The sequence below is a fragment of the Condylostylus longicornis genome, unplaced genomic scaffold, assembly GCF_029603195.1.
Source record: "Condylostylus longicornis isolate FDR11 unplaced genomic scaffold, ASM2960319v2 ptg000116l, whole genome shotgun sequence".
Taxonomy (NCBI): domain Eukaryota; kingdom Metazoa; phylum Arthropoda; class Insecta; order Diptera; family Dolichopodidae; genus Condylostylus; species Condylostylus longicornis.
Genome location: NW_026578084.1, coordinates 60658 through 77503, shown reverse-complemented (window position 1 = coordinate 77503; position 16846 = coordinate 60658). Strand labels below are relative to the sequence as shown.

General features: G+C 24.9%; 1 protein-coding gene across 4 annotated transcripts; it reads right to left on the bottom strand.

The window, feature by feature from the left end:
• Positions 1–1284: 1284 nt before the first annotated feature.
• Positions 1285–10971, bottom strand: LOC129614700 (probable serine/threonine-protein kinase DDB_G0282963). 4 transcript variants are annotated; one of them, XM_055529536.1, is made up of 6 exons: positions 10927–10971; positions 6162–6621; positions 4505–5686; positions 3063–4375; positions 2847–2992; positions 1285–2436 (listed from the first exon to the last, which is right to left on the bottom strand). In XM_055529536.1, exons 2-6 carry the CDS (start codon positions 6331–6333, stop codon positions 2346–2348), a joined length of 2904 nt encoding a protein of 967 aa, XP_055385511.1. In that variant the 5' UTR covers positions 6334–6621; positions 10927–10971; the 3' UTR covers positions 1285–2345. The 4 variants fall into 4 exon arrangements, with proteins under 4 accessions (XP_055385511.1, XP_055385509.1, XP_055385512.1 ...); XM_055529534.1 differs by lacking the exon at positions 10927–10971 and adding an exon at positions 10479–10902; XM_055529537.1 differs by lacking the exon at positions 10927–10971 and adding an exon at positions 8979–9014.
• Between the last annotated feature and the right edge of the window lie 5875 nt (positions 10972–16846).

The following is a 16846-nucleotide window of genomic DNA, read 5'->3' as shown; positions in this document are numbered from 1 at the left end:
GATCAGGCCCCTAAAGTTTTTTCAAATTTTATCCTAGACCTTATATTTAATCAAAATTGTAGTTACAATTTTGAGTTGAAATTCGAATTTTTGATATATTATTCAGAAAAGTTTAAATTTAATTTTATTATAGAAATTTTTAGGTTTTATTCAAGTTTTCACAAATAAAACTAAATATTAAAATAGGCAAAAATAATTTTTTAAAAGAAAAAACAACAAAAAAAAATTTCTTAGAAAAGTCATGTCGTCAAAATACATATGCAACTTGTGAATGCAACAGATGCATTCGCAAAAAAAGCAGGATCCAAGTCTTGATATTTTCGTAATGCCAAGAATAATTCCAAACATATAAAATCCACAATTTATACATAACAAAAAAAAAAAAATATTAAAAACAAAATGTTATTAACGTAATTAAAACTTTAACCACAATTTGGTATATGTACATGCACACATAGATAGATTAACGCAAATATAAATTTACATACATATTATATATATGTATATATTCATAAATGATTGGTTAAAATATTAATTACAATTTTAGATTACTAAAGCAAAAAAAACTGGTTCACTTACGGATGTTGCTCTTATAGAACAACTGAGTAAGCTGAAGCTATTGAATTTGAACTTAAATAAATAAAAAATTTAAAGAAATAATTTATGTTCATAAAACCTTCATTTGAATATAACCAGGATTCCAAATATCCAAAGTCATTCTGCTGCCGTTCAGAATATGTTTATGGATAGATACATAATTCAAAAATACATGTTTAATTTGGATAAAGATACCACACTATTATTAGATGGTATCAACAAAAATTGTATTAAAAAAAATTTTCACACAGGTTTACACCAACTTATTTTATAAAATCATTTTCAAGTACTACAATACCGCTTTTATTTCACTAACGTAATTTTAAATGTAATATAATTTTTAATATGTTTACATTATTAAAGTCGTGCAATTAAGCTGTTGCACAATATTATTTTTTAAATACTTTGGTTATTTTTATATGAGACGAATTGCTTATCCATTATCATGCAAATTAATATTACACAAAAAAGCAAAAATAATCATCATTTAGATGCACAAAATAAGGCTTTCAGATTGTCCAGTAAAATCGTCATCATTTAATGAGAAACGAAAAGTAAATGGTGGAGGTTTAGTAAGTGTTAGAGGATTTTGATTTTAGTAATAAATAGTAGGTAGATATAGTAGTTACCTATCTACCAGTAATGTAATTCGAAATATAACCGATTATAGAATTTAAACAACATAGATTACAATTTTTTTTTCACTATGAATTTTATTCAAAATAAATTTGTACTTATATTCAACCATTAACACAATTTTCTTTTTATTTTGTTTTTATTATATTTTTAGTAGTAATATAATAATACGGGTTGATAATACAATAGAATAAAATTTTAACATTAAAATAAAACACCACCTGTTGTTGATTTTATATAAGATAATGTAGGAGCAAAATTACAAACGTAAAAAAAAACGTACGTTTATACAGAGGGAAGCATCTGAGAATATTGTACCAAAGCAAAATTTTTACGGATGCGGAGAGACACTGGTTGTATTTTCAGACGTCACTGAAAACCACTGTTTAGATTCAAAAATCCATCATGAATTTAAAAAAAAAATCCTACAGTAATATTAAATTGATTTTGCAATCCATTTATATTTAAGAATAAAATCAAATTACAAGTAAAAATTATTTCTTTAGATGCTTTCTCTGTAATAGTAAATTTTTTAAAATGTCAATACATTGTAATAACCATTCCTTATTATAAATAGTACTAATTGGATTTTTAATATTTTTTGTGAAGCTTTTAATATATATATAATAAAATATAGAAAGAGCAAATTATCACAATGAATTCCATAATTTAATTAAATAATTTCTAATATTAATCAAACTTAGAAATACTAGAATAATGGAAATCAAAATGATTTGTTATTTCTTATACTGGATGGACATTACATATATAAACAATCAGAACATATTACATTAATCAGAATAATCAGAACATATTACATTATTTTTCCAAACGAGACAACAAACATATACTACATTTATATCGTATCATTCAAATTAAATACTTACAATAATTACCAACTTGTACCACCATGCATATTAGGGGTATTCAGCATGGGATTAGAATAAAATGAAGTTTAATTTTTTGAGCCAAGAATATAAAAAATATCTTACATACTACTGCATATTTCATTTGTTTGTTTGAGTAAGTTTTGTAATAAAAAAAAAATTATAATAATTCATAGTCAACTACAATACATAGTACAGTCAATTAAAAATCTTATTGAGAAAAAATTAAAATTCACAACATTTCACTGTCCTTTCATCTGAGGTTTCTTTCGGATATGGACCTCTCATAAAAACATCGATTAATTGACAATGTGAACTGAAATTAAAAAAGAAAAAATATATATATATATGTTATATGTATATATATATATATATATATATAAGTTATATTATATATATATATATATAAATAATTAATTTTTCAAAATTTCGAGTATTTTGAACAAATTTCAAATCAATTTTCAATTTTTTCAATATTTTGAAAAATAAAATTGCATTTTAAGAAATTTTTTAAGGTAGTTTTATAACTAGCACTGTTAGCTTATTACCAAATTCTAACTTCCAAATTACAGTAATATTGTATTTTATTATTATACACCATAATTAAGCTATAGCTTGTTGTAGTAATTACCCTAAAACTTCGTATAACAAAACACTGTACATATTACTGCAAATTTGGTATCACAAAAATTCCCAATATTAGAAAGCTCCTATTTATTTATTTACCTGATAATTAAATCAGTATCATGTACAACCTCACCATCACAATTCCATTGGCTAGTTTTAATTGAATTTCGATTTATTGGATCCCGTTTTTTTGCACGAAATAAAAATTTTTTCGTTCTATATAATTTAACAAATGGTAAATTATTCTGTTCGTGAAAAAGAAAAAAAAAATTGCTATGATTTTATGAAGAGTTTGAAAAAATTGTATATACTTACAATATTACCATTTTTTTTCGTCATTGCCATCAATAATTTTAAATTATTTAAAAATGTTGTATGTCTTACTAATATAATATCTAAATAGCCATCACCTAAATGACTAAATTGTGACCAACCATTTGGACTACGATCACACAAACATGATATATTAGCGCAACTAATTAAAAAGAAATTTCCTTTAATATTATTTAAATATAATTTCTTTCCATTCAATTTCATTGTTGATTTTTTATTATTAATTGATGTTGATGATGGTGATGATGGTGATTCCATTAATTGTGTTGTTATTGATACTGATGTTGATGCTGTTTTTGATACAATTGCCGTTGATAACATTGTAGATGATGGCAACGTTGATATAGATGATGATGATGTTGAAGATATTTGTAATTTTTCCTGTTTTAATTCATGTTTTTCATCTTCTTTTTGTTCTTGTGTTTTTTTATTTTTATTGCTATTGAAATTATTATCACTTTTATCATTGTTTAATATTATATTTTCTTCTTTTTCTACTTCTTCATTTTCATTATTGTCATTTACATAACCCTTATTATTATAAATTTTATTTTTATTATTAATATCATTATCACAATTGTTATCATTAATATAATTAATATTATTAAATTCATTTTCATTTAATATAGTATCATTTTCAGTATTACTTAATAAATTAAATAAAATTTCATTAAAAAAATTATCATTATTATTAACATTATTAATTTTTTGATTTTCAATATTGTTATTATCTGTATTACTATTTAATTTAGATATAATTATATTATTATCACAGTTAATATTATCATTCAGTTCATTATTAATATTTAATTGATTTGTTATTGTATTATTTGTTCCTTGTATTGTACTATTTGATTGTTTATATTTTTGATGTTGTAATTGTTTTGTTTCCGTCATTGAAGATGATAATAATTCTGGCGATGATGACGATGGTGATGATGATGATGAAGTTGATGATAACAAATTTATTAATGAATTTGTACATTTTAAACAATTAACATAACATTTTGTTGTTGAAATTTCATTATCATATAAAATATTATTGTAATTACTATTTTTAAAATCATTTTTATTGTTAATTAATTCTGTATTTGGTTTATCATTTTGAATTGAATTTTCTTCAATTTTCTCTATATTATTTTCATTATCATTATTATCATCATTATGATTAAAAATAGTTTTTTCTGTAACTTCATTTTGAAAATTTTTTGATACGTTTTCATTTACTTGAATATCTGATGTTAGGAATGTTATATCACCATAATAACCATGATTTTTAAAAAATTTTTTGATACCTAAAATAATAAAAACAAAAAAAAAGTTGTATATTTCATAATATTGGAACACCATTAACATTAAATAAAATATATTTGCGAATAACTATTTAATTTAACATTCTTGCAAAATAAAAATTGCATATTTACCTGAATAATCATAACGTTTTGGTCCCATCCAACGATAATTTTCACTATCTAATGCTATATCTCCTAAATAGCCATAACTAATAACACTTGCGTAAAACTTTATTAAACCATTTATATTATATACGCTAGCTAAATCAAGACCACGTTTCTGTCCTAATATTATATGTATTGTTGATGTTATAATATCACATGTACCATGTAAACTATATACAATTGTATTTGTGCTACCACCTGGTATTATACCAATGGGTATTTTTGGTTTTGGTATATATTCTGGTTTATTAATATTAATATGTAAATCTTTCATTGCACGATATATTAAACCATTAAATAATTCAGATATTGTACCATCACCACCAATACAACAAATTGCATCATATTGATTAATTGATTGTTCCATTATAATATCATAAATTTGTTTCGATTTTTGACTAATTATTAATATAATATTAATATTGGCTAATTTAAATAATGGTTTACATATATTATTATATATCTTAATACCATTTTTTTTACCACCATACGGATTTATAAATAATAAAATATTTTTTGGATGTTTTAATTTTTTTAACAAATTATTAATTGTATTGTACCATTTTATTATTATATTTGTATTATTATTATATAATGTGACTGTTTTACAATACCATTTATTATAATTTTTTTTTGAATTTTTTAATCTTTTAGCATAATTAATTATTAAATATTTACTATTATAATTATTGTCATTAGTATAATTAGAATTATTATGTGGCGTTATCGTTGTTATGTTTGTTATTTCTGTTGAAGATGTTAATAATGTATTATTTATAGTTGATGTTGATGGTTGATTTAATTTAATTTTATTTGGTACTTTTGTTATTTCTGTTGTTGTTGGTCCTGTTTTTGATGATGATACCTCTGCCAAATTACTTGATTTTGTTATATCAGTATTATTTGATATTATGTTATTGGTATTTCTTGTATTATTTTGTAATATTTCCTTATTTAATTGAGTTTTATTGTTATCATCTAATAAATTTGTTTCTGCATTTTCAGATATATTTACTATATTATTATTTCTGCTGGTACTATTATTATCATAATTTGTATTAGAATTATTTTTTCTTAAACATTTAACAAAATGTTTTTCAATAGAATGACTAACTGCTATTATATCACAAATTGGAATTTCATTATTTTCTGGAATGAAAATTTTATTATATATATAATGTATGTGTATAAAAAAAATTATATATGTATAGAAATTGGATTGCTTTAAAATATCCCAATAAGCAGAAGTATTCCCAAGCGCAGAATTTACATAGTTCTGTAAAATTCATATTCTCAGACTAAAATCTGAGGAAAAACTATACTGCTTTGCAAAAAAGTAGACAAGTAATGTCTCTTAACACCAAAAATGTTGATTGCATTATACGCAATTGAAAAGAAGTAACAATGGCGAATGATTTTAAATTTATTTTTGCTTTTTGCATAAGTTATAGCATTTTTCTTTTATTAAAAAAAAAAAAACAATTTTCAACCGTTGAGGAATGGCGATGGAAGAAGAATTTTGTCCTGAATGACGACTAATGTACCTGAATGTAGTCTAGTATCACTGCAATTTTTATATAATATCGAATACTATCAAACAATAAAAATTTTTGAAATTACTTACCACCATTATCATCCTTTTCTTTTTTTTTCCAAATAATTCTTTTGGAATCTAATAGAACACGGTGACTTTTTCTATTTATTTTGAATAAATTCAATAATATTTCTTCATTATTTTCAATTTCATTCTTAATTTGATCATCTTTAATTGTTGTTCCTGTTGATGTAGCATTCATTTTTATAATTTAAAAAAAATTATTGACATTCAATTTTGTGTTTTTTAATTATTATTTCTAAGTATATACAATTTTACATTAAGAGCTAGGCCGCCTTAGTAAAATATTTTTTAATTAAACTATTAAATTTTTTTTATCAAAAATATTTTTTGTTTTGAGTATTTTTATTTCGCTTGCTTAAATGATTTTTTTTTTTAAATTTTTTGATTTAAAAATTTCAATATTGAGCATTTGGATTTTGTAATGATGAGCATAAGTAGAAGATTTGCGCATTCTTTTTTGCATGAGCTGTAATAAAAATATAGTTATTTAATTATTATCTTTTCTCATGTTTTATATGTTTAATTATTTTGTCTAAAGTTTGTGCTAGGGGGTGGCGTGACAAATTTTAATACATTTTTACCTTAAATCAGAACTATTTAAACTACTTTTTTTTCTAATTCATTATATGATTTGGTAGTATAAACTTTTTACTGATTAAACATTTTCTTTAATCATAATATCTCGGAAGAGAGGCAAATTTAATATGAGTGACGTGATATGTATATACATATAGTTATATACATTTGTATGCAAATTATTCTCTCGTGCTACACACTATACATATATAATTGATTTTATTTGAAGAATAAATGCACTTTTTCTAAATCTTTTATATAAAATTCTAACTTATTTATTTATTTTAAGAATATATCGAGCTCAAAGTCATAAGAAATTAATAAAAATGTTAAAAAGAATTTCAAAAATGCGAATGTATTTAATATGTGAAAATAGGCAAAGTTAGATTTCATTGCAAATATCACAATATTATAAAAACTAAAAAAAATTTTTTTATTTTCAACACAGGAAAATTAAATGAATTAAAATATTTATGTTAGAATTTTTAAAGCTTACTTTATTTACATACTTTAACTCAAATATTTAATGTGAATTGAATGTAAATTTGTTTTGTTAAATTATTAAACATGATTGGACAGTTAAATAATGTTATAATTTGAGGATTTTAACAGATATATACATATATCTTTATAATTTTTTTTATTTTACTCATATACAGTGAATAGAGTCAGTTTTTGCACCCGTTATCACAATTTATATATTATTTATTAAGTATATATAAATAAGAACAATTCTATTTTAAAGTTTTCAATAACTATGCGCCTGAATGATGTCCTCATGCCGAACATTTGATAAACATTTCCATATATACAGTAGCATTTCAATAATTGGAAACATTATGAATGTTATCGCCTTTCTAGAGCAAAACTATCAAAAATTCACAATTTGCAAATTGTTCAAGAGAGTAAATTGAACGTTGCAATTTTAACCATTTTAAATGACAAAAAAAACTGGTATTAGTTTTGGATGACAGTCCTAAGTTGACATAAATATGTGAATGTAGGGTTATTATGCGGGTTATGTATGTATAAATTGTAGGAATTATATAAATATGTATGTCCTATATTAATTTTATTTACAAACTACATAATTTCTTGTATATTATATTTCAAAAAAAAATTACAACTAATAAAAAAGTATATTTTTCAATACTAGGGTACCGTTACGATTTGCTAAATATTAAAAAAATTGAATGCATTTTGAATAAAAAATAAAAAAAATCTGATGTGATCAGCACATCACAGTCTAGTGAATGTGATGCAGAGGATTATGAAAATGCATTTGAAACACTTCTTTACAATTTTTCAGGAGGAAACTTTAGTAAGCTTTTAGTTAACATAGCTAGAAAAATGTAAATTTGGCCTTTAGTAAAATTTCGCTTTATTCCACACGAATCACCAGTTCTAGGTAAGAACTAGAACTCAAATATCAAATTTCAAGAAATTCCATGAATCCGCTCCATAGATGTAGTGAAAATTGTAAAATCAGCCCCCAGCTCGGGTTCTACATTGTCTTAACATCCCGAATTTATATATGAAATTTCAAGATGTAAAATAGCAAAAATGTAAAATCGGCCCGCAAAAAAGTCCAGTTCCTGAGATCAGATATATCACAACAGTTGATCAATCCGTGTCATGACCAAAATAAACTCACATGTAATTTCACCGAAATCGGTTCAGCCGATCCTGAGATACACGCGTGCACACACAGACAGACAGATCGACAGACCCAGACATCTCTCGATTTATAAACTATTCCCTCTAAAAATAAACTATTTTTATAGAGACGTCTCTCTAAAAATATTTTATTTACATTTCCCTACTATGAAGAAGTGCGTTTCAACCGAAAACTCGATATGCAAAATTTGTTGCCATCACATACATAATTACTGTATAATGGTCGGTGAAAACCTCAAAAACAAGTTCGAATCGAAAACTCGATTGTGAAATAATGATGATGAAGCATTTTGTATCCGGTCAGTTTTTAATTTCAATTTTAAATAAATTTTTGTTTAAATTCTTTGGTATTGTATTGTAAAAAAGGAAAATTTAAATTTAGTCTGATTGTAATTTTGGTTTTGATTAAATGAGATTAAAAAAATTAATTTAGAAACATAGTGTTTGACTTTTATTTATATATAAAAAAAAATTTAAGCAAAAAATAAAAATATATACATGCATAAAAAAAAATAAATACCAAATATAAGTCTCGTGAACAAAACAATTTTAAAGCGGAACTCTACTTACAGTGCACCAACGAGTTATACACTCACACGTTCAGCAAACAACTGACATAGAATATTGCTTACATTTTGTTTTTGAGGCAAATAGACTTGGGAAAGTTCTGCTCTAAACTATGATTTTTAAACCCTTAGCTGCTTATAGTGCATACACGAGGTATACACTCTCTTTGTGGATGAGCGATTGATTTTTGCTTTAAACTTTGATTTTTAAGTTGTTCAGCAATTCACATAAGATATTGATTAAAAATTTTTTTTACAGAAGCGGACTTGGGATAGTTCTGCTTTAAACCGAACTATTTATAATGCAGCGAGCGACTGGCATAGGATATTGTTTAAAATTTTTCTTTGGAAGGAATGGACTTGGGATTTTTGCATTTTGCAGAGAATTCACAATTATCACGCACATCACATATGTGGAATGAATGCGGATTTTTAAGTGAAATCACAATATATCGGTATAATTATATAAGTCAAAATTACATTAAAAATGGAAATTTCTCATATGTATATACTTTCAAGATACAATAGGAAACATTTTGGAAAAGTACCATTTTTGTCAGTTTTTACTGTTTATATTTAAAAACGTTATACACATAGAAATTGTAAAATGTGAAATACGCATATGCAAGATTAATTAACTTTCTATATTTCGACTATTATAAAATTGAAATGTTTGCTCTTTTTTTAACCGGGTTTGTTTGTACATGCGCGTATAAAGAGCATACAACTGTGTAACTTTACAACATTAAATCTGAACTTGATAAAATTTCATTCTTTCAGACATATTAATTTTAATTGTTTCACAAAGTTCTAAATCAGTCCCTTAATCCTCTCCTTTATTTATATATATACATATTGATTCTATATCTATCATATTTTTAAGTTTAAAATTTGATGTAAAAACACTTTTTATAAATTGTAAGCATGCGTTAAATTTAAAATAAATATGCAAATAATTTTTTTGAATGTATATGCATGCACATATCAATTGTCAATATGATAAGATTTCTCTCATAAGAATTCGTTTTTACGGTAATTAGTTTAATTTTCGTAAATCCATATGGAATCATAGACGTTTCACTATTAGAGAGAAAAGTGAGCGATTGTGAAAAATTGAATTTTTTGAAATACATTCATTCTTGAGAAAGAATATATTTATAATTTCGTGATTTGACAAAAGCGCAGCTCAAGAGACAGCCTACAAAATTTTTTTACTTAATAACGTGTTAGACACAGTTCCTTTTTTTTCTTGTTTTCTCCATATTCTTTGTGTATGGTCGTAAATTCTTATATTGAGACAAAATAATTTAAAAAATGTGATTAATCCAATAAACATAGTAAAACTGAAGGGCCGGCGTTGATTATATCGTTACATTATATACATATATTTATGTATATATATATATATATATATATATATATGTATATGTATACATATATATGTTAATAGATTTGATGAACGTAATATATTCTTTATTAAATTAATATTATAAAATAAAATTACCTCACATTTTTGTTGTTTTTTTTAATAACAAAATTCAAAGGTACTATAAACTGAGGGTAATAATAAATTTATTAATTAGATGAAAATTGATATTATTGCGATGTATACAAAATATAATCCAACAAAGCAACAACAAAATGTTTAATTAAATTATCACAATAAACACTACGAATTTGCAAAAATAATTAATAAATTAGAACCTTTTTGAAAATTGTTTTATATTTAAAAATAGAAAAACCACTTTAAAAAATTGTTTTAATTACAATATACTTGAAAAAAAACTTTTCAAATTTAATTTATTATGAAAGTCACATAATATAATATATGTATAAGCCCATGTGTGTGCATATATAGATATCGCTTGGTAATCTCTACTGTACTGAAAAACCAGTGTTTTTATAGTATATGATAAAACTTGTCACTATGACATTTTATTATAAAAACTAACCTTGTTAAGCAACAACAAAAATGAATCTTATCTTTGTTAAAAAACTGGTATTTAACTTTATATTTATGCACTCATAATACAAAAACTAATATCTACCTTCTACATTTTATGCATATTATAAAAAAATGTACTTTAATATTAGTACAGTAATGGACAAATAATATTTGTGCCAATTTTTCAAAATATTCACTCTCAGTTTATCCAATTCTCGAATCAAAATGCCATTTTATTCGAAACACTCGAAAAATACATAATTTTTAGCTTTTGTATTCCACCAAAATCGCCAAAATTTGGCAAAAATTCCGCCTCTTTAGAGTAGAACTATTTAAGTCCAATTTATTTCAAAAAAAATTTTTTAAGCAATATCGTATGCCAGCTACACGCTGAATACGAAAGTAAGGTATACACTCTCGGAATTGATAATCAACAGTAAAATAAAATTTCTTCATGAATTGGCAGCAATGGGCGGCTATGATAAGGTCATTGAAATTAGAGTTTTTTTTTAAATATCTTAACAGAATAATCTAGAGTTTAAAATCATTTTTGAAAGAAGACGAATATAGTAGCTTAAATTAAATTCAGACCAGAGGATCTCACTTGAATATCTAGCTAACACAATTGTTAAGTCGGATTGTTTCATGTAAGAGTAAAAATATTTGTGTGAAACCCAGTGCCTGGCCAACAACTTGCCTATCTAACTGAAATTTAGTTTGATGTTAATAATTAATGTTTGATGTTTAGTTTGATGTTAGTAAGGAATATGAAAATTATTCATATTATTGAACATTATTTTTAATGAAGTTTTTGTTTTTAATATACTGCGTTAATTTATTTGTTCATAACTGTATACATAACTTACAATAAGAGAATTTCGTATAATAACCTCTATTATCTTACCTTTTCTCACTTTTAAAGAAACAACAAAAAGAAGTAAAACTGGTTCACCTTCATTAAAAAAAAAAAAAACAAAAATTGAAAACAAAGCAAAAAAATATATGAAGTTGATGCATGCAACTTTTAGGTTCATGTTGTAAGATATATAAAATTTATAAAATTATTTTAATCTATATTTTATTGTAGAAAGCATTCACCGCGGAGTGGTTGAGGATGAAAGAAACCGCGTATATGTTATTGCGAATTTCAATAAGTCACCTGCACAGACTGGGGAAATCGGACTCCTTCCTGTGCAAATTTTGTGAGCGAGTTGACAAAACCACCGCGCATATTCTTTGCGACTGCCCGGTACTGGCTGCCGACATCACGATTGTTTTGGACAGGGTTCCCTAATCGTTCGGGAAATGCTGCCCAACTGCCATAGGTATATCTCCAGTTTTGCACTTGAATTGCCTCACTCGGTTTCCTTAAAAATCTGCAATCTAATGTGCACCTCCCCTCATTAAACAAATTTGCGAATATAGAAGCATGCGCGAAGGATCGGCTTCTCGCACATGTCGCATCATTGTGAAATATTGACCATATGCAGGAGTAATGTAAAGAAGACGACTATATACTAGCGTATACTAGAATGAACTTAGTCAGTTCTCTGTCAATGCGCCCATTTGCTAGTTGGTGCACTGACAGTAAACTGGTTTTGGAAAACTGCTCAAAAACTGAAGTACAAGGCTATAATAAAACATTATTCCATATGGTGTAATTTATTTAGGCAGTATTATAAACGAATTAGTAGAATTAATGATATCTTTCAAATACAAGCTATTAATTGTATGTTCACTGAAAAAAACGCATATTTAAAGTGATTATAAACTATTTCGAAGGTCATATTTCTACTTTGAAAATAAAATATTTCATATCTCATAATATTTTTACTCAGAGTAGAAATGATTTTTATCTTTAACATAAACATTTTTCAATACTGCTTGTAGCCAAACGCGCTAAAATTATTTCAATTATATGGATAACATAAAACTAAAAGGGATATAGTGTATAGCAATTTCGTAGATAATTCAATTTTGATATATGAATGTTGTAATAAAGATAGCTCTTTGGCAATAGAACTTTTTTGTTTTAAAAAAAAAAGGTAGCTGAATAAAAAATATTTTGATGGGCATAAGTTTATCGGTATTCAAATAAGAAAATTACCAAATGAGAAATAGTATATTTATAATATAACTATAAATATTTCTCAATTCCTCGAAAAATATTTTCAACTTGGCTACAAAATATGTACAAAATTATTGTAGCTCATTCAGAATTTTGTTTTTATTCTAGCTAGATGATTTATTTTCATAAACGGCTAAAAAATATAGCTAATTTGAAAAGACTATATTTCTAAAACTCTATTTATTTTTATATTTTGAATATAAGTTGAGTTATATTCAAAATAAAACTAAAGGGATAGGAAATACATTAATGTGAAAAATAGCTTTGAAGTGTGGTTGTCGTGATTTCAGATATAGTTTGTGTCTGTTCTGTTTATAAAAAATCTTTAATTTAGGTAAAATTTTTCTCAGTGTTCGTTTTTGTGGGTATCAAAAAATATACATTGTATGTATGTAAACTAAGATTAGTTAAATTCAAATAATGTTCAAGTATACATTAAGCACATAAATGTACCTTCACACAATAAATCAGTCACATTTGTATATGAAATGATATTATGTGAAAATAATTTCACGTGCATGTGTACTTAAATTTATATTTTTGTGTACTTATACGCACGTATTATGTATAAAATCTCAAAATCAAATATTCATGTTCTATCCTATGTATTTATATTGTTTTAATTTGAATAAATATTCATGCATGAAGACTCGCCTTTTTAACTTGCAAATAAGTAATTTTAGTACTTACTCTTATTGCATACGTCTAGGAGGGAAAACAATTACCATACTGAAAAAAATTCAGAAAATTCTATAAATTTTTACTATAAAACAAAAAATCGATGTGAAAAAAGGATTACTTGTATTGCCGATCTGTCAATTTTCTCTCATTTTACCATTGCATCTGTTTGATATTTTCTATTTCAGTTTCCTCCTTTTTCAATTTTTAATCAAAGTATATCTATTTTATGAGTAGTTACAACGAATTAGAAATTGATATTAAATGTAAAATGTTAGTTTTTTGTTCTTGGAAAAGTTCGACCGCTGGAATATATAGTAAACACAAAAAGTTTTTTGATTTAGTTATTAAATAAGCTTGATTTATAAATGAAGTAACGGAAAGAAAAATAAAAAAAGGTGTTGAAAATATTTATATTGTTTTTAAAAAATATTTAAAAAAAATTTGAAAGGTGGAAAAAAGAAAAAAATTTGGTGGAAAAGCAAAAATGTGCATAGTCTCAAATTGTTGTTTTCTTTTGAAAGGAGAAATGAAAGTTTCTGTCCATATATACAAACATATGTGAATATTGTATATTTTTATATATATAATTTGAGATGCTTTACCAAAGTTGTATGCAAAAAATATATTTTTCTTTAAATGTGAATTATTTTATTAATATTTCTATTTATAGAGTGAAGATTTGGTCAAAAAATTGTTGTTGTGCGATATCGTTGGATGCAGTAAGAAAAATTAAATATTACTATGAATTATTTATAAAATACATTTTTTTGGATGAATAAGTATGTGAAAACCAATTAATTAATGAGGAAGTATAGTACAATATACCATCTATAACAAAAATGGTATATCCACATTATTACCGAACTACTTGTTAAAAAATTATACTTTACTCAGTGTTGTGTGTGAATGTTTTCTCTCTTTGCTCTTACTTTTTCATTATTCAACTCAATAGTGTTTGCGCTTTACTTTAGTTGTTAAATTTTACTAATAATGTTCTTTTTCAGTAATTTTTCGGCTATATCAAGAAAAACAAAAAATAGAAATTCAGGCTTAACGAAATTATTTACAAAAAAGATGAAAATAGTTTTGATTTATAAGAAAAAGCTGATTAATATTCATTAAGGCCTTGGGTACCTTTATTTGTTTTTTTAGTTTATAATAGAATGCGTGCAACTCTTTATTTATTAAAGAATCTACCAGTTGTAAATTTTTACTTAAACTTTTAATTGACCCAATAATGTAGTAGACCCAATATGTAGTAGTATATTAAATTTAAATTTTTTTTAATAATAAAATGGCGTTTGAAATTACTTTAATTACTTATTTGCCATAAAAGGGTGAACCAATGTTAACATATTGAGTTCATAGAAAATCTGGCAAATTACGTCAAAAAAGTTGGAAAACCTGGCAATAAAGAGAAAAAAAACTTGTATAAAACCTGATAAAAAACAGCATTATATTTAATTTAAACACATTTGTTATGTTGTATAGCTTACATTTATCAAAAACTATTCTTATTAGGGTTAAATTTTCAAAAAAAAAAAAAAATTTGAGTCAAATTATTTTTAAAATATAGGTTTTGTTGATTCTGATTTTCTTTCTGTCTGATGCTCCAAATAAAGAAAAATTAATTATTTTATTCAATTATTATTTTTAAAATAAAGCTTATTTGGTTTTTTAAACCTCCAATTCACAGTTAGTTATAAACACGAAATTGAATTTAAAATTAAGCACCACTATGAACAAAACAAAATCCACCTTACTTTACAAACAATATCAAAATTAGTATGCGGTTAGTCAAGAAGACAGTGGCTGTCTATCTAAATTCACAATAAAATAATTGATGCCCAGCTTCAGCCTCACAAAAAATTTTTTTATGTATTAAATTTTATGTATTTTTTATGTAACAATTATAATAATTATTTACAAAACAAGAAACTTTAAGTGATCAGTCAGATTTTTCCCAAGTGAAAAGTCTGGCAAATTGAATAAAATGTGGCAGTTTTGGAAGGAAACCTGGTCACCTGGCAGACCTTTGAAAAATCGAAAGAACCAGATAAATCTGGAAATGTGAGAACGTTTAAGTGATCTGGAAATGTGAATTTTGAAATTAATTTTGTTAACTGTGTTGTATATATGTACAGCACTGCTGCCAAATGGGTAAGATATGCCAAATGGATATCTTCATTTTCCTTAAATTAAACCTTCATTTTGGATTCGATAATAAAAAATTTCCCTTCGAGGTCTTCAATTGAAGCTCAAGTGAAAAAAGTGGGAAGCAGAAATATCATGATTTCAATTCGAAAAAAAAAAACTAGTGAAATGCACAATGACTTATGATGTCATAATGCACATATAGTTAAAGCTCCAAGTCGATTATTATAGAGTTAATTGCAACGGAGTACATCAAAAATTTTCTGTCATGGAAGTAGCGTTACCATGCGTTGACTATTAAATTGAATTTTTCGTAAATTTTTTTTATCTTTAGAAAATATGCAAAAAAGTATATAAAATTCCAATTCTGAAAAATCTCAATATCATTAAAAAATCTGAATTTTGAAGATAACTCTTCGTTTTTGGTAGCGCTGATATAGAGAGAAACTCAGAGAAAAATGAAGAGAGATTCATATAGATAAAATTATAAAAGGACGAAGGTATTAATTAAAATATATCTATTTAAAAAGTAGTTCGACTCGTTCGAAGCCGCTAGTTTTCGTTTGTTTGCCACTTCCACTATTATCAAAATGTTATATGATATTAAGAGTAAAAACAAGTAAAACGTTTCAGTCGGTATTCAGTCGTTTCAGTCGACTGAATAATTATTCATAACCCGCACCTTGACAATCCAAGTTTAAAAATTTGTTTTTGAAATATCTAGAATTAGCTTTCATTGTTGTATTCCAATTACTCGAATCTGTCAAACCTCAATATAGAAACTTCACACAACTTTAGGAGTTTTTGAGAGCTCCATTGTTGGACAAACAACTCCCAAGTTTCATGAATCTAACTTTATTGTTATTTCGAATATTTTAAATACGCTTTTGTAGTTCTGTGGAAGCTACCCGAACCTGTCAAGACATATAGTTGCATGACATCTACCCGAACTAGTGCAGCCATT

Bases quoted from the DNA above. Each gene is read 5' to 3' on its own strand.
- LOC129614700 (XM_055529536.1), bottom strand. From the start codon at position 6,333: ATGAATGCTACATCAACAGGAACAACAATTAAAGATGATCAAATTAAG. The intron at 4,376-4,504 runs GTAAATATGCAA...TTATTATTTTAG, and splicing joins AAAACGTTATGATTATTCAG to GTATCAAAAAATTTTTTAAA. The intron at 2,993-3,062 runs GTAAGTATATAC...TTTCACGAACAG, and splicing joins CGAAAAAAAATGGTAATATT to AATAATTTACCATTTGTTAA.